The sequence below is a fragment of the Morus notabilis genome, unplaced genomic scaffold (assembly GCF_000414095.1).
Source record: "Morus notabilis unplaced genomic scaffold, ASM41409v2 Scaffold1273, whole genome shotgun sequence".
Classification (NCBI taxonomy): domain Eukaryota; kingdom Viridiplantae; phylum Streptophyta; class Magnoliopsida; order Rosales; family Moraceae; genus Morus; species Morus notabilis.
Genome location: NW_010356724.1, coordinates 51618 through 76830, shown reverse-complemented (window position 1 = coordinate 76830; position 25213 = coordinate 51618). Strand labels below are relative to the sequence as shown.

The following is a 25213-nucleotide window of genomic DNA, read 5'->3' as shown; positions in this document are numbered from 1 at the left end:
AAAAACTTTGAAATGGTTTAAAATTGTATATTTGGCACTAAAATCAATTTTACGTTGTTGGAGAGAGTGGGAATAATGGGTTCGTCTTGGAACAGAAAATTTATTATTATTTTTTTCGCAGAGAAAAAAAAAAGGAAAGAAAAAAATTTGATTATTATGCGTTTCATGATAAAAACTTCGAAATGGTTTACAATTGTCCATTTGGCACTAAAATCAATTTTACGTTGTTGGAGAGAATGGGAATAATGGGTTCGTCTTGGAACAGAAAATTTATTATTATTTTTTTTCTCAGAGAAAAAAAAAGGAAAGAAAAAAATTTGGTTATTTTGTGTTTCATGATGAAAACTTCGAAATGGTTTATAATTGTCCATTTGGCACTAAAATCAATTTTACATTATTAGAGAGAGTGGGAATAATGGGTTCGTTGTTTATTATTATTATTTTTTTCTCTGAGAAAAAAATAAAATGGAAAAAATTTTGTTAGCCTTTATCCGGTAAAACCGGGTGTGTTAACAGGGAACCCGAAGGTTGTTCCCGTCCCTGTCAGGGGAGATGCCAACCGTCTCTCCTTTCTAAGAACACGTACAACCTATGCAAAATTGCAGTTATAAACTCCATCTATCTTTAATATTCTTCCGATATGGGACTTTTGCTCCCTTTCAAAATCCTGTTGGGCCCATAAAGAAGCCACTTAGGAGTCCTATTGGGCTACGTCCACCGAGGCCCAAGCCCACAACTTCCTTCCCGTCAAAAGACTCGAAACCAGCAAAGCCCCTCGCGCCCCTTTCTTCTTCCGATTCTCTGTCAAAGTAGCGCCGGGCTCCCGTCATTCTTCGGTTCACTCTTCCGGTGAGATATTCCCGTCCGTTTCAAAACTCTCGCTCAGGTTTTCATGTTTGAATTGTAATCTTCAAAATAAGCTCTTAAAAAGGAGTTAAATTTGTGATTTTTATCGTCTTTTATGGGTTTATAATTCCGAGAATTGTAGATCCTTCCTTTAATTATTGTTCGGTTTTAATTATTGTTCTACAGATTTTTTTTTTCTTTTTAATGTGCAAGCTAATTGAAATAGAATTAATTGATAATATCTAGTAATGAGTAGTTTTACTTGAATTTTTCTAGGTGGGTTTGGTTTTTCCTTTGAAAAGTCGTATTCTTTTTTTGAGTGTTTGTTTGGCAGTAAAGAAAATGGCAGAAGGAGATGAGGATCTGCCTAGAGACGCGAAGATTGTGAAGTCACTGTTGAAATCAATGGGTGTGGAGGACTATGAACCTCGTGTTATACACCAATTCTTGGAGGTCTGGTACCGCTACGTGGTTGATGTGCTAACAGATGCACAGGTTTACTCTGAGCACGCAAGTAAGCCTGCAATCGACTGTGACGATCTCAAGCTTGCTATTCAGTCCAAAGTCAATTTCAGCTTCTCACAACCCCCTCCAAGGGAGGTAATTTTGCTTCAAACTTAACTCTTGTAAAGTGGGGTTTTTCTTTTTTTGTTTTTTTAATTATGAATATGAAAGACTGAACTTTTGTATTGTGTTGAGCTTAATTGAAAGGAATATATGGGAGTTTCGAGATGTTGGAAATCATACTTTTAGAAACCCCTTGTTGAATCATGATTCATGCTTATAGCATGTCAAAGAAAATGTGTTTCTTTTCTTCTGCAAGGCAGGAGATAACTTTCTTTTGTTACTTTGAAATTTGCATCTGCTTATTCAAGTAAGCGTTATGTCTGGGCTATACTTAACCTCGCAATCAATTCCTTGTACTGTTTACGGATAAGAATCGAGTATTCTTTGAACATGTATTGTTCATATCCCTACGTTGAACTGATCAGTTTTAATGATTTTTCTTTGGATTTAGTTACAGAAACCATAGGAATTTTATGGTGTCTATCTTTCTCTCTCTCTCTGGTGTGAACTTTACTTAGAAAATTAATGTTCTTCTTATTCAATAATCCTCTCACCAGGTCCTACTGGAGCTTGCTAGAAACCGAAACAAAATTCCATTACCAAAGTCAATTTCAGGGCCTGGCATGCCACTTCCTTCCGAACAAGACACATTGATCAGTCCTAACTATCAACTGGCAATCCCAAGGAAACAATCTGCCCAAGCACTTGAAGAGACAGAGGAAGATGAAGAAGCCGCCGATCCGACTCCACCATCCCAAGAACAGAAGACGGATATGCCACAACAGACTCCGCAAAGAGTCTCCTTCCCCCTTGTTAAACGTACCAAGTGAAATTTTCATAGTAGTGGTTGGTTATACTACGGTTTTGAGCACTCTAATGTATAAAAGGAATTGGGCTTAATCTTACCATCCTTTGGAGATGTGAAGAATCATTTAATTGGAAGAAGTTGATAATGTACTGAATCGTTTAATCTATAAGAATATACTGTTTGAAATGCGATAATGTTTACTAGGTCATTGCTTTGACGTAATTTTAACATTATAAAGCAGTGTCACTTCCTATTAAATAAGAGAAAGTTGTTGACAGGACCTTAACGAAACAATCTTCTAGATTATTGACTAAAGAATCTTTTAAATTGGCAGCTAATTATTAGACGCACTGGGATTAACTTGGAAACCGAGTTTTTTTTTAATCCCAACTGGCTTTTTTTTTTTTTTTTTTTTTTTGCTTTATATATAATATACATCTGAATGGAAATCTTTAACCAGCGACGATAAAAATCCAAAATCATAACACGTAGGAATTTCAGGTTTCAGCGCTGGGCCATCTTGCCATCCAAGGGAAACGAATATCACGCATCGGACGATTGAGAGTTTGCATGGCGTAATAAACAAAAAATGGAATAGGTGTGAAATCCAAGGGATGCGGAACTCCAAGTGGGAGATAAAGAATAAGCATTGAAGCTTCTTGTTTAATCTAGTTAGTCATCAAATAACAGAACAACAAAGCTGTTTTCTACACATATATATAATCTATGTACAAGAATAACAAATCTTGACTAAATGATTATATATATATATATATATATGTATTGTTAAGCTATACCAAACAAGGGTCAACTTCTCCAGCCAACAACGCTACTCGCAGCTGGCCCTGTACTTGAAACCGTCAGGCCACGGTCATACATCCTCTGAATCTCTTCCCTGTACTCGGTCAGAGACTTGTCAGGTATAGTCGGAGTCAACTCTACCACATCCCCCATTTTCAGCTTGCACATTGGATCACTCACTGGCTCATGGTTCAGCCTTGGCCTCAGTTCTTCCTTCACCGGGAACCCATATGGTGTCCATCTAGAGGTTCCTCGCCCAGATGTTTCCAAAACATCCATGATTGTTGAGTTCGCTGGGAACTCCTGCACTGACATCTGCAGATTATTCAAAAGAGCTTAACTAATCAATACCGAGTTCTTTAATACAACCATATATAACAAGCCACCAAACAAAGGTTCAGACCAAGTTGAGCCAAACTATACTTCACAACGCAAGGGATACCTTATCGTTCCCGATCATGATGACGAACACCGGCCCATCAGACCCACATTGAGGTTTGTAAGAATATGGGCAATCGTCTGAATGGTAGGGGAATGTGCAGGGTGGCTTAATTGAATCAGAATAGTCAATGGATGACTGGTCTCTGTTCATTGTCTCGCACTGCCAGGTAACAACCCACCGGGCCCACTCAACCATCTGAAGCACAAAGGATGAGTGCTTACAGTCACCTTCTTTGTATCTCCAGTGCGCTGCAATTCCAAACTCGGCTTGCAAATGCATCTCCTTTGTTCGGATTTGGACTTCAAGTGGAACCGTGCCTTCACCCATCACTACAGCGTGCAGAGACTGATACCTAAACGCAAGGAAACAACAGTTGGAAAAAGGAACATGTAACCTAATGAAAAAACAAAGCAGTGATTCTGAGGTATGATACCCATTGAACTTGGGTTTGGTTATGTAGTCTTTGAACTTTCCCGGCACCTCAGACCATAGTCGATGAACAACTTCCAATGCCTTGTAACAATCTTCCTCTTTTTCAACAATCAAACGTAGCCCATGAATGTCGTGAATCTCATCCACATTTAGCTTCTTCCTGCACATAATAAGCACTATCAAGATCACAAACATGCATCTAATCTTAAGAAGTAAACAGCTGATATTCCATAACAAAAACTCAAGAAAAAGCATAACAAAACATAGTAAATCTAGCATTGATTCCAATCACAACGCTTATTTTCAAGGAATCTCAACATTTCGGAAGAGGGTGAAATAAGAAAAGCGTTGTTTGATCTGTATGGTTCTAGTGCTGCAGGGCCTAATGGTTAGTCTGGTAAATTTTTTCAGGATTGCTGGGAAATTGTTAAAAAATATGTGGTTAGTGTTGTTAGAGAGCTTTTCATTGAGGGGGATTTTCTAAGGAATTTTAATTCTATTGTTCTGATTTTGATTCCTAAGGTGGATGATGCTTTGACTGTGGACCAGTATAGGCCGATTGCTTTGGCTAATTTTTCATTCAAAGTGATGACAAAAATAATTGCTAGTAGGCTTGGAGGGATTATTGGTAGAGTTTTATCTCCTCAGCAATTTACTTTCTCGAAAGGTCAGAATATCTCAAACTGTATCGATCTAGTTTCTGAGTGTGCTAATCTTTTGGATAAAAGATGTTTTGGGAGCAATGTGGGATTGAAGTTGGATGTTCGTAAAGGTCAGAATATCTCAAACTGTATCGGTTTAGTTTCTGAGTGTGCTAATCTTTTGGATAAAAGATGTTTTGGGAGCAATGTGGGATTGAAGTTGGATGTTCGTAAAGCCTTTGATACTCATCAATGGGATTTTCTTACATCCACTCTTGTTAAAATGGGTTCTAATTGCGTGTTTGTGGGTTGGATTAAGAGCATTTTAGCTTCAGCTAAGCTGTCTATTCTGGTTAATAGTCGACTACGTGATTTCTTTTCTTGCTCTAGAGGCGTTCGGCAGGGGGATCCTTTGTCGCCTATTCTTTTTTGTCTAGCTAAGGATGCCCTCAGCCAAGTTCTTAACCGGTTGGTGGAGGAACGTCATATTATTACTGTTTCGGCTCCTCATGGTGTTTTTGCTCCATCTCATGTTTTTTTTTTTTTTTTGCTGATGATTTGATGATATTCTATAATGGGTCTATGCAGAATTTGTGTAGGATTTTAGATCTTCTTGATAAGTATAGTATGAGCTCAGGACAAGTTTTCAGTAAGGTGAAATCTGTAGTGTCTATTGGAAAATCTACTCTTCGTCATTCTGCTGCGAATTTGGCTTTGCTTGGCATGAGACGGGGTGATTTGCCTTTTAAATATCTTGGAGTCCCTATTTTTAAAGGTAAGCCAAATTGTGCTCATCTTTGTCCAGTAACAAATAAGGTGATTAGTAAGCTTACTTCTTGGAAGGGTGGTCTTCTTTCTATCATTGGTAGAGTGGAGTTGGTTAAGACAGTGGCTACTTCTCTTTTACATTCTTTTATGGTGTATTGTTGGCCAAAGTCTCTCCTGTTAATTGTTGCTAGAACTATGATGAATTTCATTTGGTCCGGTTCGGTGGAAAATTAAAAAATGATTCACGTCTCTTGGGATAAGGTTTGTAGACCTTGAGGGGGGTTTGGGTATAAGAAATCTTTTAGCTCGCTTACTTGCACAAGTTGGCTTGGAATCTCATTTCTGAGCATGATGGTATTTTTCCTTTCTTGAGGGGTTGTTTTTTAAAGGCCGATGGTGTTCCTAAATCTCGAATTGCTTCTTCTATTTGACCTAGCATCAAAAAGATAGTGTCGAAGCTTTCCTTAGAATCTAGGTGATTGGTTGGTAAAAACTCAAAGGTGAATCTTTGGAAAGATAATTGACTTGGGTCTCCTTTAGTAGACTTGTTGAATGTTCCTGAATACATTAGAGGTCATCTTTCAACTATCGTATCAGATTTTTGGGATGGTTCTTCTTTGGGTCATTCCTTCTTTTTTGGCTGATAGTTTTCCTCATATTGTTCAAGCTATTAGTTGCACTTCAGTTGCTTGTGAAGATCGTCTCATTTGGACTAAGTCGTTGGGGGGGTACTGCTCAGGCTTATGAGGAGGTTCGTGTGGCTTATGTTGAGCGGTCTTGGGGTAGAAAGATTTGGCATGGCTATATTCCCCTTAAAAGGTCGATTGTGATTTGGAAGGTTCTTCATGGTGCTCTTCCAGTGGAGACTGTTATGCAAAATAGAGGTTTTGTTTTTGCCTCAGTTTGTCGTTTTTGTTATAAGCATGAGGAATCTATTTCTCACTTATTTTTAGAATGTGATTTTGTTGTTAAGATTTGGGATCATATCTCTGAGATTTTTGGTAGGCGGTTGTGTCCCGCTCGAAGTATTAAAAGGATGATTTCTTGTACTTTTGAAGCTGATTTTGGTTCTCAAGTTTATTGTTTATGGTCTACTGTGATTGTTACTAACTTTTGGGCTATTTGGTCTTTGAGAAACAGGGTTATTTTTTATAGTGTGATTCCTAGTTTATGTTTTCTTTGGATGGCGGTTAAGCAAGCAGTGGTTGAGATTGGTAGGCTAAAGATTGGTGTTATGAGAAACTCCCTTCAAGAGCTTCTTGCTGTCGAAGCTTTTGGTCTTGCAGTTGTGCCTAGGAAAGCTCCTAAGATCTATTGTGTTGTTTGGAGGACTCCTCCGCCTGCTTAGATAAAAGTAACACGAATGGAGCTACTAAGAGGAATGGTTCAGCTGGGGAATGTGCGGTCTTTCAGAACTGTAGAGGTTTCTTCTTAGAAACTTTCAGTGTTTTCTTTGAACTATGCCTTGCTATAGAAGCTGAGATGTGGACTATTATTATGGCCATTAAGTTGGCTTGGAGTAAAAAGTGGAGGCGCATTTGGTTAGAAAGTGATTCTGCTAGTGCAGTTTATCTTTTTCAGAGTGCTAGTTCCACAGTTTCGTGGTCTCTTCAGAATGCTTGAATAGATGCTCTTGATAAGGCTAGCACTATTAATTTTGTTATTTCTCATTCTTTAAAGTGACTAATACTATTGCTGATTGTTTGGCTAGTTTTTGTGTAGTTTTTGGTTGTTACACTAGGTAGCATAATGTTCCAAGTTTTCTTCTTAGAGAATTTAGTTTGGATGCTTCTGGTTTTACAAGATATAGGTTCAAGGCTTGATGTTTTGTTTTTCTTTTCCTTGTTGTTTTTTTTTAGCCTCTCTGTTTTTTATGTATTTTTTCTTTTGCTTTTAATAAATTTTCCGTTGAGGTTTTTTCCAAAAAAAAAAAAAAAATGAATCTCAAAATTAATTCATCTCAGGTCAGGTTTTTTTTTTTTTTTTTGGCATGTGAGAGAGAGGTGTTACTTACTTCAACATTTTGGAGTGTATGCTATACAAGCTCTTGTGCCGTCCTGAGAGAACATGATACGAAATGCCTCTATCCTGTAGAGCTTTCTCCAATTTGTTTACGGCAGAAGTAATCATTGCCTCATCAAAGGACTCAAGAAGCTTGGAGGAGAGATCTTCGTGCTGGTTAGGGTAGAGGTGCTTAAAGCATAAATTCTCCAGCTGCTCCTTCCAAGTAGAGATTCCTAAACGGTTGGCCAAAGGAACAAAAATCTCCAAAGTTTCCTTCGCAAACCTCTGCTGCTTTTCCAAAGGTAGTGCATCCAGTGTCATCATATTATGCAACCGATCTGCCAATTTAATGAGGACAGCTCTGGCATCTGCCATTGCGAGAAACATGGTATGCAGTCGATCTGCTTCTACCATTTTACTCGCCGTATTGTTATCACGGGCAAGCTTACTCAGCTGGCTCAGCTTAGATACCTAACAAATTGCCACAGAGATCAAAAGCTGGTAAGGCTTATGTTAAACTCAAAAAGTACATAAGCATAGTCAGCAGAAAATAACTACTAAAAAACATTTTCCTAAGACAGACATAACAAACGAACCGTTTCAAACTGCAATGTCGAAGTAAAAGGTAGAACCGTAGGAAACTTATGCAATTAGCCACAGTTAAAAACAAATATACAGAACTCTCCCCCTAGTATAGAATTGCATGAAACTATATAAATAACATACTTTTCACAATCAAACTACATAATAGTGCCCTATAACTTGTGAGTCGAATTGAATAAAACATACAAGTTTCGAATATTTAAATTCTCACCCCTCCAACTAAATCAGCAACCCCATGTCCAAAAGTCTCATGAATGTAGTCGTAACTTATCAAAGAATCATCAAGCGTATCGTGTAAAAGCCCTGCAGCAACCACCGTAGAATTAGCACCAATCAGTGCGAGCAACACCGCCGTTTCCACACAATGCTGCAAATACGGATCACCACTTGCTCGCATCTACATCAAAGCAATGCAAAACACAAAAATTTCTCAACCAATATAACCAATATCCCAAATAAGATTATCTCTTAAGCATTGAAATCAAAACTCACCTGCCCTCTATGGGCCTTTTCGGCCTCGTAAAAAGCCTTAACAACAAACTCATCGCGGAATATCTTGTGCCGCAATTGCGCAGCCAGAAGCAAATCTTTAGCGTACGGCTCGGAATTGGACTCTGAAAAACCACCCTCAATGTTGAAGGTTAATTCATCCACAAGCGCAGCTGATAATCCCACATCCAAATTGTCTTCTCGCACCTCGAAACCCGTCGAATCGAAATCGATACACGACGATCCCAACGCACCTCTAACGAAGCCGTTGAACAAACCACTGCTTCCGCATCGAAACGAGCTCTGAAGATTGGTCTCCCCACTAGAACTACTCTTTTCCCTGGCGACCCTCATCGGAGGGCTTCTCGCCGAGCTCCCGCTGCACGAAACCGGGCCCTGAAATACCGAAACAGGGCTCTGATCCCTACTGCTCAAAGAAACCCCATTGAATTTGCTCGGAGAATAGCGAAAGGAGCTACTCAATTCCTTCAATTCTTCGCTTCTGTCGTGCCACAGAGATCCCAAATTGCCCAATTCTTCTCCTCCGCCGGAGAAGCTCGACGTCGAGGAGGCGTGCTTCAACGGATGAGAGGAAAACAGGCACGAAAGCCCACCGACAACCGGCTTCTGCGACGTGGAAGCGGTCGATGTCGACGACGAAGATCGGGAGCTCAATTCGAAATCGTACGTTGAGTGAGCATTGATCTGGCACGGGTGCGGCGTCGAGCAGACGCTACTCGGCGGGCTCGCGTAAAGAGCTATCGTCGGAACAGCCATGGAAAGTACTTCACTTTGCCTTCAAATCTCACCCTTAGATCAACACACCTTCAAGTCAACTACAAGTTCCTCAAAAGACCCGATCAAAAATTACCTCCACGAATAACCAAATGCCTCACATACCCAGAAATTGTACACTGAGATTTCAACCAAAGAAGAATCGAAACAAAAAAAAAAATTTATTTTTTTTTCAAGACCCAATTTTTTTTCTACCCAGATATTATAATAATAATAATAATAAAAATAAAAATAATAACCAGGAAACTTCCTCAAAGACCCAGAATTTTCTTACAAGTTTCTGAGCTACCAATCACTCAGCCGACGACGATAAAAACCCCCCCAAAAGAATTGATTATATTTTTTTCTGAATAAATAAAGGATTTAAGGGAGGATTTCTTCGGCGTAGGAAAATTAGGGAGAAAATTAAGCTACAGTATGTACAGATTTATATAGAAATAAGGAGAACCAAATCGAGTTTACAAAACGCGAACCCTAATTTGGACGTAATTTGGATGAACAAAGAAGGAAGAATAGTCAAAGACGATTGGAAAGAGAGACGGAGCTTCTTTTGATTTTGTGTGAGAACCAACCTCTGTCCTTGTCCTTCGTCTTCCTTTGATGTTAATTGATTAGCGGCCAGCGAATTGGGGATATGAGATTACCAGATTACCCTTCAGATGAAGCTGAAATAACGGGAAGGTGAAATCCGCATTTTTCTCAACGAAGGAAATTCGGTAGTAAGTTTGAATTGTGGTTTCGTTAATGGTGATATTTGGATAATCTAAATTAAGTTGGAACTGGAGGCTGGAGCTAATTAATTATCTGTGGGCCCGTTTTTATTTTGAGTTTTTGCTTTTTATTATTTTTTTTAACGAAGTTGTGCACGTCAAATGTAAACGAATCTGTTTAAGAAATATAGGGAAATAGAAACAGATAACTAATGCCAGTTTCTTTCTTTTAAAATGCGGAACACGTGTTATGAACTTGAAGAGTAATTTATCTGTTAAGTTTTAGAGCTCGTTTAGTTTATGAATTAGAATTATATGATTAGAATTATTTTTTATTTACGTATATTTTTTATGAGAAAAAATATTATAGCGAATCACGAATCATGATTCGAATCAAGGAATGAATCCCTTTACCAAACAGACTCTTAGTAACTGTGTTATTATAAAATATATAAAATCTTAAAAAGAAATGATAATAGAAGAAAAATAAAAATTTGGGGCAAGAAGTAAAGAAAAAAGTCAAAAAAGGATTAAAAATGAAGAAATAGATAAATTTTTGGGAAAAAAGAACCACACAAAAAGAATAAAGTTTTAGAGAAAAAGTATATAGAAAGGGTTAAAAAAAATTTGAGAAAAATAAACCAAAATGGAAAAAAAATAAAATTTCAAAACAAAAATTTAAAAGAAATAGTCAGAAAAAGACTAAAATTAAAAATTAAATAAATTTTTAAGCAAAAGAGACCAAAATGAAAAAAAAAATGCTTTAGGATAAAAATAAAAAATGGTTCAAAAAAGGATCAAAATGAAGAAATAAATAAATTTAGGGTGAAAATAACTAAATTAAAAAATAAAATAAAATTTAAGAACAAAAATAAAAAAGGGTCAAAAAAAGGCTAAAACTAAGGAATAAATAAGTTTTAAGGTAAAAAAAATAATAAAGTTTAAGGATAAAAATAAAAAAAAAGTTTCTAAAAATGATCAAACTGAAAAAATAAATAAGTTTCATGATAGAAGAAGCCAAAATAAAAAATAAAATAAAATTTTAGGATAAAAATAAAAAAAGTAAAAAAAGATTAAATGAAAAAATAAATAAAAATAAGGTAAAAAGTTAAAAAAAATTAAAAGGAAGAACTTTAGGAAAAACGAAACAAAAAACAAAAAACAACAAGGAAGAGTGGGGCTGCATTTCGACCAACAGTGAAGCGCTCAAGCTAGACTAGAGAGGATTTAAAAAAAAAACAAAAAAAAAAGATGAAGAATAACATCTAACAAGGAGAACGATTCCTTGAGAGCCGAAAAAGGAGAATATTATCTTTTGCTCCTAAAAAATTGATATTCCCCTGTGAATAATGAATATGGTTAAGAAATCTAGTGAAATTCATATCAAAACATTAATAAATGTGGTTACAAAATATAGTTAAATTCATATCAAAACAAATGTTTATGTATTTCAAATTCTTCCCAAAAATATATTTCAAATTCAAAATTTGTTCAGATGCGTATATTGACCGGCCATATTAAAAGAAGTGAGGAGATCTATAGATCCGTTTAGTTTATTGATTCGAGTTGAGATGTGACTTTATATAAGAGATTTTTATTGTAGTAATCAAGTTAGATATAAACATTTTTTAGAGCTTTTTACTGTAACAAAACTCAAATTCTAAACTCCAACTTCCATGTGCATCTGTTTAGTTCGTTGATTTGAGTTTTTAATTCGAGTTGAGATATGACTTTATGTGAGAGCTTTTTACTGTAATAAAAAAATTAAATGTGACTGTTTTTAAAAATTTTTTACTATAATAAAACTTAAATTCTAAACTTAAATCGATAAAGTGAACGGTCAAACACATTCCAATCCCAACTCCGAAGAATCTGTTCTCTTCAAATTATTTGACATTTATTTTTAGTTTTAAAATGAAAAACAGTAATAGGGGAACATTATTAAAAAGTGTAAAACCTGGAACCACGTGTCTGAGTTTGGTCTGCTATGATACACGGGTGTGCACAGTCATATTGTGTACCCACACTCTGAAACCCAATAAAAACAAAGTCAAGCTTATATTGTACATGGACTACCGGTACAAAAAACAGGAAACGCACCGGGAAAACTCTCTAAAAAAAATGCTTTTTTTTCTTTGCTGAATTAAGAAAATGCTAAGCAATGATTTATCTTTTCTTTTATGATTTACCAAAAAAAAATATTATCTTTTTTTTGTGACATCGTATATTAGAAACTTGAATGTTTATGGAATTTCCTTCGTAGACTTCTTTCTTGCGAAAACAAAATATATGGTTTGTTCATTTCGCTGATTCGAGTTTAGAATTTAAATTTTTTTACAGTAAAAAACTCTCATAAACAATCACATCTAACTTTTTTACTACAGTAAAAAGTTCTCACATGAAGTCACATCTCAACTCGAATTCTAACCTCAAATCAGCGAATCAACGAAATTAGTTCCTTTAACAAGTGCCCATGATTTAAGCCTAAAAAAAAAAAAAAAAATATTGCCGTGTTTGAAATTATTCTTATTTTTATTTTTCACGTTTTTTGAGAAATAAAAAATGAAAGTGATTTCAAAACAGTATTTGACATAATTAAAAATAAAAAATAAAAATAAAAATAATTTTTTAATTTAGTATAAAATGAGAGAAAAATAAAAAACAACTTTTAGTCATTTTTTATTTTTTATTTTCATTTTCTCATCTCAAAAGCAGAGAGAGACATTACAAGATTTTTTTTATATACTGAAAACATTTTTTTAATAAAATTATTAAACATATTTTTAAAAATAATTTTTGTCTGAGATTAAAAACGTTTTTATTTTCATTTTCATACAAAAAAAAATAAAATTATTTTGAAATAAATTTCAAATGCATCCAATGATTCTCTTTTTTTTCTGTGAAATTTCATAAAATTTCCCTTATAGAGAATTTACGTTTGATATATGTAATGGTTTATATAGTTCGTACTTATCCTCTTACATGATATTTTATATGCAATAGTTGTTGGAATGATAAACATCATTGGAACTTAAGTAAAGCGTTGTTAAGCATTAAAGGACATTAGTTCCCACAACTTGTTTGCCCACATAATGCAAATCTAACTTTTGGGCAGCATCTTAATCAGAGATGGGCCCACCATCCACCCTTGAAAAAACTAGAAATCAGAAGATGGGGCCCATCTCCTGATATTTATTTGCCGAGTATACTATTAACTACTAGTTTGGTGAAACAATCCCGATAAGGATGAGGAACCCACTGAGTTTTTTTATTTTTTTATTATTTATTTTATTTTATTTTATTTCTTAAACCAAGTTCTTCCATTTGGATACGTTAAGCAAAAATTATCTGTTTTCAATTATCCAATATAATTACTCATAATGTATGGGAAAATTTTGCCCCGACAATTCACAATCAAGATTAGTGCCTAAAGTAGTGCTTTTCTTGGACTATTTTAAGCTAGAAAACGCTTTAGACTTGATTCGCGTAAAGAGGTGGCAATACGTAATACAACACGAATATAAAGATACTATTTACACGAAATTAATTCAATTTAAAATATAAATATACAAAAAAGTATTTTTTAATCAAAATGTTTTAAATAGATTTAATTTGAATTACATCAAAAATTTAAGAATTGTGATTTATATTAACAATGTAAAATATAGATAAACGGACTAGATAAATAAATTAGCACTCGACTTATTTATATTAATCGTGAAAGTACATATTTAAGTGACGTTTTTAAAAAATAAATGACACGTGAGTCGATTAAAACACGACACAAAAATTTTTGTTCATTTACATTTTTTAAATTATGGTGACTTGAGTTCAAATCTTGATTTGTTAAGGTTTATTTGAGTATGATTTGACTTAGGACTCTAATTTGAGTTTGTATTTAGATGTGCACATTTTGAGTTATGTTTGAATTGAGAATCTATTTGAGTTTGTGTTTAAGTGGATCAAAACTTAAATTTGTATTTAGATAGTATTTTAATAAAAACTCAATGGTGATGAAAAATTTTAATAGGATATATGAGTGGCGTTTTATTCATTTATTCGTTGTGAATGCATAGAAGAAAAATCATCTCAATCAGAATTAAAATAAAAAAATTATAACGTTTTTAAAAATAAAAAAAAAATTATTTATTAATTTAAGTTTTAGTTTAAAAATTTAAATTGAAGATGGAACTCGAACTAAGTCCACACGAATGGGACTTAAATTACCACCCTAGAATAAATCTTACACGTGGTGGAAATACAAATACATCAATGAATTTGCTGAGCTTATTGGTGAATGTTATTGCTTTGCCAGATATATTTTCTAAAAAAATATATTTATTTTTAGTAGAAAATATTGGAGGGACAGTATTGAGAATTCAGATGGGAGAGTGAACCGAAACCATCCACCATCCTCGAGAAGCAATAGAATACGTCAAAGTCCATGATAAGGACCACCGCGTGCGAATCTAATTTCTCATTTTCTAATTTTATTTGATTTTTTTTATGTTTGTTTGTTTTTTTATGTTAGATTCAGTTTCGTGGAGGGCTTGAGAAGCACGTGGCGAAGTGATGGCAAAGACCACCGCCACTTTGTCAGCGAAAGCAGCCGCCACGTGGTAAGCGTGGCGGTTAGTAGGTCAGACTTCCTTCCGGCACGCTCTCAGATGCTGACGTTCCATTCTCAGCGCGTGATCATTTGCTGCCGACTCTCGCTCATTCCGATATTTCAGGGACGTGTTTGTCATCTTATCCGACGATTTATATGACTATGAATTTTCTTTTTCTCTTCCTTTTTTTTTTTTTCCAAAAAAAGAAACAGCTTCTAATAGAAGTCCCAAAGGCCCATTGTGATTTTGCACTTTGTTTAGTATTTAGGGCTATTTTGGTAGTGCTCTAAATTTAAAAAAAAAATTATTATTAATTGTGTTCTAAAAAAATAATTGTTATCAAAAGTAATTGAGTGTTTAATTTATAAACTATAATTATGTAAGTGTTGTTGATTCTAAAAAAAAGCGTAATAATATTTTGTAAATTATGATGTTGAATTGTTATGGGTAATAAAGATGATTAAAATAAATATGATATGTAATTTAAATATATATAATTTTGTTTGTTGTTAAGAAATACTTGTTTAACTTTAAAAATAAACATAATTTGTCATGAGTTTTCTAACATTAAATTTATAATAATTAATATTTTTACAATTATTCATTCACAATATGTAGTTACAACAAAAACTAGCATTAGTGAGTAACCAACATATATAACCTAATTTATCATCAAGATAAGGACAAAATATACATTCCATTATAAAAAACAAGTGGAGTCATTTTGCAAATTAGGTTGTGCTCATTAAACTTGTAGCAATTTGATCTCGTACTTTATTCATTTATTGTGATAGTAAAGCACTAGCAGCTTGATTTTCTTCTACACTGTCTTCTAGTTGATTCTCTTCACGAACAATATCATTTAGATTATATGCGACTTTTTGAAAATATCGATCGCGCTTAGCATGCCTCCTAATATAATTACGGAGTGCCATTATTGCAATATTTTTTTTCACTTATGAATGAATAATTATGCATATCTCTAAAAAAATTTTCATTTTTTCTTTCACACGCTAATGCTATGTTTGGTAGGATGGAAAGAAAATATGATAGAAAGGAAATATGGAAGTGATGGAAAATAGCAATGATGGAAAGGAAATTGCTTTTCTTTTATATTGTTAGGTATGAGAAGATGGAAAGAAAATGAGCTTACCTTCACTTGTTTGGTATTGGAAGTTAAATTGGGAGGAAAGAAAAAATCTTACTCGTAAATTACTTTTATACCCTTAGATTTTTTGCTTGGATGTTGATGGAGAAAAGGGTAGTTTAGTAACTTTGCTCACTTTAATGAGTTGTCCCCATTTTCCATTCCATTTTCTGACCACTTGTGGAAAGAAAAAAAATGGTGAGGCCCACATGTATTATTTTCCACTCCATTTTCTCTTCATCTCTCTTTTCTCTCTTACGAAACAACTTACATTTTCATTTTTCCTTCCAAAATCACTCCACCTTCTTCCTTCCTTTTACTTTTTTTTCCTACCAAATACACTCTAAAAATGTGTTCAATGACACTTCTAAAAGAAGAATATGCTTATTTAAATACTTTCTTATAACCGGTCAAGAGTCAAATCAATTGTAGTTTGACTTTTGTGTATCTTATTTTCTTTTTTTTTTTTCCTCCTATATATTTCCTTGACACCATATTGTTATAATTAAATAAAAAGTCGGATTATTAGTATCAAAACATATTCACTTGTTGATTAGCAAAAAAAAACATATTCACTTGTTTTACTTTGATTACTGACGCCATATTATCATCAAATAAAAAGTTCGATTATCACTATTTATTACCAAAAAAATATTCACTTTTTTAAATTTGATTTCTAACATTATAATTATCGATTAAAAAGTTCGATTATTATCACATAAAGATATTCATGACTGATTTTACTTTGATTTCTGATAATTTTTTAGCTATGCCTATCTTGATATTTTAGGATAAAAGTGTTTGATTTCTTCATAAATAACTATTTATAAAAGTGAAGATTTTAAAATTGGAAAAAGAAAAAAAAACCCCCCAAAAAAAAAAAAGTTATCAAAGAATGCATACACATAAGATATAAAGAGGCCCTCTCTACATTAGTAACAAGTGTAATGTAATTATCACCAATGTTATCACATCCATGATTGTCCCATTACGTCATCAATTTTTATTTAATCGTTAATCGTTATTCTATTTCAGGATAGCATAAATTCACAGGAATCCTATCTACTAATAGCAGTGTAAGATGAACAAAATCAAAAGCCCGTTGATGATCAAAAGTTCTCTACAATAAATGAGTGAAACTTGTAGTATATTGATCACCAAATTAGATTCTAAGTAGTAGAAAATTGGATTACTATTTTCAAATTCATAAGATGTGCTAATTTTATTTCGATTAAAAAAAAAGTGCTAATTTGATATCTCATTGCCATATATTATATATTATATAGCATTGCCATATATTATATATTATGATTCCGTTTATTTCACCGATTCGAGTTTTGTTACAGTAAAAAATTTTCAAAAATAGTCACATATAACTTTTTTACTACAGTAAAAAACTCTCTTATAAAATCATATCTCAATTTAAATTAAAAATTTAAATTAACAAACTAAACAGACTCTATATAATCCATTATTATTGGCACTTTGCAATACATGCATGCGTGAAGAAGAAGTTAATTTTGCCGTATGAAATGGTTAACTTTGTGAGCGCCAATCGTGCAAGCGAAGTCCATGAATGTGTTAGAATGCAACAAATAGAGCAAGTTACATCTTCCAATACGATACCTGTAGTTTTGGACAGCGACGTAGCTACGAGTATGACATGCTACACCCTTCCATGCACGCTACTATTAGGACACCCGACAGTGACATAACCCAACTTTGGCAATTAAATGAAATATATATCGAATTAAGAAACTATGGCATACTTTTTTTTCCATTATTAATTAATTAGAGCCTTTCACTAGTAGACTTCCTTACTATTAATATCAGTTTTTTACCGTTAAATCTAATAAAAATCACATTAGATTAAAAAATATATGTAAAATAGATAGTTCATTAATATTTATACACAAAATACAAGATGATATTAAATAATTTAAACAAAGAATCTTCCTAAACTAGATAATTACAACGTCCTAAAATTCAGATAAAGAAAAATCTATTCTACGAAATTATATTTTAGAAAACTAATCTTGATTAAAAAAATAAAATTATAATTAATTATTTTCCTCATTATAATATCTCGTAATTGAAATCAACAGTGTCTTCTCATAGCCTTTTAAAAAAAGACTCTAAAAATAGCATAATTTAGTTTTTGACAAAATTTCCAGCGCCTAATAAACAAATGGTTTCTAATATTGGGATTATTAATACACAATAAACTGAGTTTTATTTATAAGTCTCTGTACGAAAAAAGTATTAGTACATAGTTGATGTGGGACAAAAGGTACAATCGAAAAAAGAGAAATTCTCTTAGATTATATGGTCTTAATTTTTACTTTTTATTTTTAATTAATATTTTTTTAATCAAAAAATATTAATTAAGAGTAAATAAAAATTTAAAATGAAGGTGGAACTGGAACCAAGCCAAAAATCTAAAACCTATCCTTTTCAGGACAATCCACAGGGCATGGATCCAACTAATGACCAGTGGGAGCACCCCATGCCCTCTCTCAAAATAAAAAACTCCTTTTATATGTTTGTCTTAAGTTTTAACGGTGACCAAATCTGACAATCTGCAGGTCGCGGGCCGGGCCGACCCAGCCCATGAATTTCATGGGCCGGGCTGGGCCAGCCCGTATAAGAATGACCTCGGCCCAGCCCACACCACGAGCTAATTTTACGTGGGTCAAGTTAGCCCGTGCCACAAGTTAGGATGGGTCGTGTCATGGGCATTGAATGGGCTAGCCCACCAAGGCCCGTCTTGGCCCATCTAAGCATGCAATTTTTAATTTTTTAATTTTTAATTTTTTTTGAATTTTTAAACAAGTTAACAAATATATAAGTTTGAATGGTCAATGGAAATATGAAAATGTATATTTTATTTATGATTACCTTATTAAATAAAAATCATTTTAAAGAAAATCCAGTATGACAAAACCTTAGTAAGAAAAAAAGAGTACAATAAGAAGAACTATACATAAGATGTTTACAAAATTACTAAAAAAAGAAAAAAACATGAAGATATTATGGACCTAGATGGGCTGGGCTGGGATCCAGTATGACAAAACCTTAGTAAGAAAAAAAGAGTACAATAAGAAGAATTATACATAAGATGTTTACAAAATTACTAAAAAAAGAAAAAAACATGAAGATATTATGGACCTAGATGGGCTGGGCTGGACCAGCCCATTATGGGCCAGGCTAGGCCGGCCCACCATGGACCTAGATGGGTCAGCCCAGCCCGGTCTGGCCCTTGACTTTTCACAGGCTGTGCCGGCCCGGTCCATTGATCGATATATGTTGGCCCAGCTCAACCACCAATATTTATATGTTGGACTGTGCCTTGAATAGTGACAGGCCATGCCGACCCGGCCCGTCATTGTGTCAGGATGGGTCTGGGCCGGCCCACGGTCCCCGGTCCCCGGCCCATTGTTGCATCTCATCATCCATACTTTTCCATAAATCTATATTTATATTCTTTTTCATCTTTTTTTTTCTTTTTTATTTTTAATCTCAAACCATTTAACTCTTTTTTTTTCTTCTTTTTGATCTTTTTTTGGGAAGGAAATTTTTAATAGTTAATACCTATCAACCATTTGGTGTAATTTTTTGCTTTCATTTCTCCCTGTCGTACTTATAGTTATTTGTTTTTATAATTGTATTCTTATTTCTCACTTTTTTTGAGAGATTCTCTGGTACACCTGACGTATCAGTAGGTAAGGTATTTTTAGCTGTTGAATCTGTATACGTTTTAATTTTTACATAATTTTATACATATTCAACAGACAAAAAACTTAGCATGCCGATACGCCGACATATCGTAGAAGGTCCCTCTTTCTTTCACTTTAATTCCAAAACCCATTCATTATTTTTATCAAAAGTTTGATTACTACTCAAACTCTTTTTTTTTTTTTTTTCAAATGGTACTCAAAATTTTTGAGTTTAATAAAAAAAACTAGTGTAAGGAGGTGTAGAGGTAGAAATCTACAAGTAAATTTATTTAAAATGCCAATGATCGCTCCTGGGAGAAGATTGCGCTAACTAGTCGACTCGAGTTGATTAAGCGTAGAGACAGAAATGTAAAGTGCAAACAAATAAATGAACACAAGAAGAATTTATAGTAGTTCACCTCCAGTGTAAAGGCTAAGTCCACTGCAGGGTCTCAGGGTTTCACTATATTGCGTAAAAAGTTACAATCAGGAATGAGAAAGAAGAAGAGAAAATGAGAGAATTTAGAGAGAGAGAATGTGAAGAATGAGGTCTGAGAATAGTGAATTCCACCCCCTTCAACTTGTGATCTTAATCCCCTTTATTACAGGAGAAGGTTGTTTCCTTTTTTCTTTGAGTTGATTTTCTCTTTCATTGTTTTCTTATATGGTTTGCGGCTACTTTCCCCTTCTTTGTTGATTGGATTCATGCCTTTAATGTAGGATTTGGTTGGATTAAGTTTTGTGGCCTTTAAGGAATGTTTTTTCCTGATTTATTTGTGGTGATCCACACGGGTCTCCTGTTGTCATGCTTCTTTAATCGTTTTGAGTCAATCGTATCTCCAGTTGATTTTAGGCGACTTTCTCCCCGAAACTTTGTCTATGTGTACGAATGTGATCGTGATGCTAATTTTGACCCTAACATGAGGTATATAAGACTTATGAGTAATGTTAGGGACACGAACTTAAATTCAACTTTTATTATCATTAATTGATGTGATAATATTTTAAACACCCACCAATGTGAAAATGACAACTCATATACCGCATTATCAGTTGGTACACAAAATTTAAATTTGGGTTGATGTCTCTAGCATTATTCTAAAACTATTATAGCCATTAAAGTATTGCTTAATTATGAATATTAGAAGTTTTATATATTATTTTAGAACTTTATTAGTTACATATATTATTTTTAAATTGTGCCCCGCTAAAATCAATTTCTAGCTCTATTACTAACTCTCCTTAGTCCTGATGCGAGCACTCTTCACATTACAACGGCACAAATATAGTTATTTTATTAAGCAATTACTGATTTTTTTAGAAAACGATAACAATAAAATAATAATTATCATCTGTATACACACCCTTAAAAATATAACTTCTAAATCTAATGGAAGACCCCTTCATGCGGTCGAATCTCCTTTTAATCCTTGTAGCTTAATTGTCATTAACACCTCGTATTTCACCGCTATTTTCAGTGAATTTATATATACATATATATATATATATATATTCATCCAAAATAAAGTAAAAACCCATCCCATCGTTACTGTATTGGAAAAATTAGGTATTTCCGGCTCAAAAACAACTTCACCGTGAATAATATTTATGAATAATATTGTACACGTGAATAATGCCGTATATGTGAATAGTACCGTATAGATTAATAATATTATACGCAACGGACAAACCCAACACAATAACTATTGAATACTTATAACAAATAAAAGAACACCAGAATTAATAATGGAGTTCGGCCAAATATTGCCTACGTCTCCGGACACTATTGATCACTCTATTTACTAAAGAGAAGAAGATTACATACAAATTGGACAGAAATTGTAAAAGCCTACAAATTGGAAATCTAAAAAATTTCCTATAAATTTACAAAGGGAAAAAGCTTTCAATTTTTAGAATGCAAAACAAATGAAGGGAGGCCTGTATTTATAGCCTCTGCCTCCAAAAGTCAACATCGTTTTCGGTGCTCTCTCTCTTCTTCTCCCTCTCTGATTTTCTCTTTTTGCAGCCCATATTTTTGACAAATTAAGCCACACTTATTGACTAACAAATCTCCACATTGGCAAAAGTGTCAAATGAGTGTCCTTTGAATAGTGCCTTCAAACGTGTCACCCGGCGCTAACTCAAATATGCAAGATATTGACCAAGTCCAAACAATGTTTAAACTTCACTGTTGTCACCACCTTGGTCATCATATCTGCAGGATTCTTTACTGTCGAAACCTTATGAAGGAGTAACTCACATTCTTCGAGAATTTCCCGCACAAAATGATAGTGAATGTCAATGTGCTTCGTCCTTGCATGGTCGACTCGATTTTTCGCTAACTGCGCTTTTACTATCACAATGCACCGTAATGTGCTTCTGACCAACTCCCAAGTCTTCAAGCAACCTTTGAAGCCAAATTGTTTCCTTAATAGTTTATGTAATAACCATGTACTCTGCCTCTGTCATAGACAAAGCAACTGTCGACTGCAAAGTAGACTTCCAATAACTCATCTTCTTCGAGAATTTTCGGCACAAAATGATAGTGAACGTCAATGTGCTTCGTCCTTGCATAGCAGACTTGATTTTTTGCTAAGTGAATAGCGCTCTAACTGTCACAATGCTCCGTAATGTGCTTCTAACCAACTCCCAAGTCTTTAAGCAACCCTTGAAGCCAAATTGCTTTCTTAATAGCTTCTGTAATAGCCATGTACTCTACCTCTGTCGTAGACAAAGCAACTGTCGACTGCAAGGTAGACTTCCAACTAATTGGCGCCTTGGCTAAAGTGAACAAGTAATCACATGCGTAGTCAGAATCACAATATCCAACTATAACCTGATCAAGTGAATTTTCCCGCACGAACACCAAACCAACATTTACGGTGTTTTTTAAATACTATAGAATCCATTTCATAGCTTGCCAATGACCTTTGCCAGGGTCATGCATATACCTACTTACAACTCCAACTGCCTGTGAAATGTCAAGCCTCGTACACACTATTGCATACATCAAGCTATCTATTGCATTAGCATATGAAACTTTTGCCATATATTCCCATTCTGCATTAGTCTTGGGAGATAACTGGGCACTAAGCTTCAAATGAGGAGCAAGCAGGGTACTTACATGTTTTGAATTTTCATTCGTACCAAAACGTTGTAGTACCTTCTTCAGATATTGCTTCTGAGTCAAACAAAGCTTGCCTACCGATATGTGCTTGTTTATTTCCATTCCGAGAATCTTCTTGGCTTTACCTAAATCCTTCATCTTAAACTCTTGATTCAGTTGAGCCTTCAATTTATCTATTTGTGATTGGCTATTCGATGCGATTAGCATATCATCAACATACACGAGTAAGTAAATGAAAGTACCATCTTATAGCTTGCGCAAATACACACAATGATCGTACTTGCTTCTAGTGTACTTCTACCTCAGCATAAACTTGTCAAATCACTTGTACCACTGCCTCGGGGATTGCTTCAATCCGTACAATGATTTGTTTAGCTTACAAACCCAGTTTTCTTTTCCAGCAACCTTGAATCCTTTTGGCTAAGTCATATAGATTTCATCATCCAAATCACCATGTAAGAACACGGTTTTTACATCTAGTTGAGCTAGCTCCAAATTTAAAAAATTTCTTACAGATTTACAAAGCGGAGAAACTCTCAGTTTTTGGGATGCAAAACAAATGAGGAAACACATGTATTTATAGCCTCTGTCTTCCCCTCTTCTACGCGTGAACCAGCTATAAACAACTGAGTTCATCTCTGAAAGTCAGCACTATTTTTGGTGCTCTCTCTCTTCTTCTTCTCCCTCTCTGACTTTCTCTTTTGCAGCCCATATTTTTAACAAATTAAGCCACTCTTATTGACTAACATACTGAACATACAACTATCGGTGTCTTCGTCCAAAAATATAGTAAAAACATGGGTGTCTTCGTCCAAAAATATAGTAAAAACACACTCCAATAAGAATAAGCATACAATTATCGAAGTTTTCATCCAAAAATAAAAATAAAAACTCTCCTAACAAGAATAAACATACCATTATGATAAGAACCGGTGAAGTAGCAAGATTACAGAAACTATAGAATTACACATATCTAAAAAATTAAACGAGATTCAAATAAAATGTCAAATAAGAAAAGAGGATTTCTTTTTCTATGTTTTTTTTTTGGTAAGTTTAAAGACAAAATTAAACAATTAAAAAGGATTGATGAAAAGATGTGCAATGTCATTATAATTCCGCGACCTTGTTGTTTTTCAGTGTGTGGCAGGGTAATTCCGTTTTTGTCCAGGCCATCTATAAGAGTTGCACAATCCACTCATTCTTCAACTCCAAAAGAAGTTATCATTAAATGGTCAATTTGATCAGGGGAAGGAATTGCCGACTGTCCCAACTCTTCAATATAAAAACAAATATTCAAACTTCAAAAAAAAAAAAAAAAAAAATTCAACCCGCAAACCAGTAATGAGTTATGAAACAGAGAAACAAAAGTAGCAAGAAACTATAGTAAGAAAAGTAACACCTTTTTTTTTTTTTTTTTTTTCTAAATATGAAAAAAAGACAAAACAGCAACAATAACAATCAAACTCCATTTCCTCAAAAAAAAAAAAAAAAAAAAAATCAAACTTGATTTACTGACCATACCTCATCCTCAATACAGTCTATCATAAGAAATTTTCTCCGAGGGGATTGTCCAAAAGATTTCCTCAAATTAAGAATTCATGAACTGTCAGTTTTATCATATCTAACATGGAATACATAATGGATTTTGATTAGACATTTAACATTCTCCGAAACTAAAACAAAATGCAAGCTCTGGATTTTAATAATGATAAACTTGGTGCATCAATTTGAATCCTTTCAATGTTGTGACATATATATATACGTGTGTGTGAATGGTCGTCATTTGTTTTCTTGCTAGGAATGGACATAGATAAAATCTCCAACATACCTGCCTTGATATTGCATAAGATATTGTCTTGTTGCAGTGGGTTTATATGAGTAACGATATTATCCAAGATACTGTCCACTATTGTCCCAACATCAGCTATTTTTCTTTTAAACATTTTCGTGGATTGAAAACTCTCAAGATTTCCAAACTTGACGAGCTAGAGTCAGTCATGCCCCGTTTATTTCACCGATTCGAGTTTAAAATTTAAATTTTGCTATATTAAAAAGCTCTTAAAAACAGTCACATCTAACTTTTTTGTTACAGTAAAAAACTCTCACATAAAATCACATCTCAACTTAAATTAAAAACTCGAATTAGTGAACTAAACGGGCCATCAATATTGTAAATTCTGCACATTTAGATGAACTTGGCAGCGTTAGTATTGATACGTATAAGCTTCAATCCTTCATTTTGACTTCCTGTCATTATGTTAAAGACCTACGCCTAAAAGTATGTGGTATCACGCATGATTTATTAGTGTCTTTATGTGTGTGTCAAACGTTAAATTAAATAAATTTAGAGCAAAATATAATGGTTTGGCTTTTAGCTTACTTTCACGGGTAGAAACAGTAAAAAAATATCACTATAACTAAACGATATTACAAAAATTTATCAAATATCTATCACTATTAAAATCCTAAATACAACCAAAATAATAAGAACACCAAATATTAAATAGATGAATTCTTTGATTAAATCTCACTCAAAATAAACAAAGAGAGAAAACAATAAATCAGCTACTTTTCTTATTATAGTTTCTTGCTACTTTATTTCTCTCTTTTCTAACTCATTGGCTTGTGGGTTTAAGAATTGTTTTGAAATTGAAGAGTTCGGACAAGTTGCAATTCCTTCACGATTAAAATTGAACATTTTCACCGA

General features: G+C 33.8%; 2 protein-coding genes and 1 non-coding gene across 5 annotated transcripts; 1 reads left to right on the top strand and 2 right to left on the bottom strand.

The window, feature by feature from the left end:
• Window positions 1-469: 469 nt before the first annotated feature.
• On the bottom strand, window positions 470-582 carry LOC112095365. The gene has a single exon (XR_002903794.1). It is a non-coding gene; the product is annotated as a U6atac minor spliceosomal RNA (small nuclear RNA).
• Window positions 583-782: 200 nt separating this feature from the next.
• On the top strand, window positions 783-2516 carry LOC21392897 (transcription initiation factor TFIID subunit 9). 3 transcript variants are annotated; one of them, XM_024176255.1, is made up of 3 exons: window positions 783-849; window positions 1181-1446; window positions 1971-2512. In XM_024176255.1, exons 2-3 carry the CDS (start codon window positions 1189-1191, stop codon window positions 2241-2243), a joined length of 531 nt encoding a protein of 176 aa, XP_024032023.1. In that variant the 5' UTR covers window positions 783-849; window positions 1181-1188; the 3' UTR covers window positions 2244-2512. The 3 variants fall into 3 exon arrangements, with proteins under 3 accessions (XP_024032023.1, XP_010086801.1, XP_024032059.1); XM_010088499.2 differs by having other exon boundaries at window positions 791-849; window positions 1186-1446; window positions 1971-2515; XM_024176291.1 differs by having other exon boundaries at window positions 821-849; window positions 1167-1446; window positions 1971-2516.
• A 320-nt stretch (window positions 2517-2836) lies between these two features.
• On the bottom strand, window positions 2837-9787 carry LOC21392896 (probable GTP diphosphokinase RSH2, chloroplastic). The gene is made up of 6 exons (XM_010088498.2): window positions 8405-9787; window positions 8124-8309; window positions 7320-7780; window positions 3898-4056; window positions 3465-3816; window positions 2837-3337 (listed from the first exon to the last, which is right to left on the bottom strand). Exons 1-6 carry the CDS (start codon window positions 9176-9178, stop codon window positions 3029-3031), a joined length of 2241 nt encoding a protein of 746 aa, XP_010086800.2. The 5' UTR covers window positions 9179-9787; the 3' UTR covers window positions 2837-3028.
• Window positions 9788-25213: the final 15426 nt, after the last annotated feature.

What these genes read in the sequence shown, in the direction of transcription:
- LOC21392897 (XM_024176291.1), top strand. Translation starts at nt 1,189, where the DNA reads ATGGCAGAAGGAGATGAGGATCTGCCTAGAGACGCGAAGATTGTGAAG. An exon ending in CACAACCCCCTCCAAGGGAG is followed by an intron (nt 1,447 to 1,970) that starts GTAATTTTGCTT and finishes TCCTCTCACCAG; the next exon opens with GTCCTACTGGAGCTTGCTAG.
- LOC21392896 (XM_010088498.2), bottom strand. Translation starts at nt 9,178, where the DNA reads ATGGCTGTTCCGACGATAGCTCTTTACGCGAGCCCGCCGAGTAGCGTC. An exon ending in ACCAAACCCAAGTTCAATGG is followed by an intron (nt 3,817 to 3,897) that starts GTATCATACCTC and finishes CCTTGCGTTTAG; the next exon opens with GTATCAGTCTCTGCACGCTG. An exon ending in TCATGATCGGGAACGATAAG is followed by an intron (nt 3,338 to 3,464) that starts GTATCCCTTGCG and finishes AATAATCTGCAG; the next exon opens with ATGTCAGTGCAGGAGTTCCC.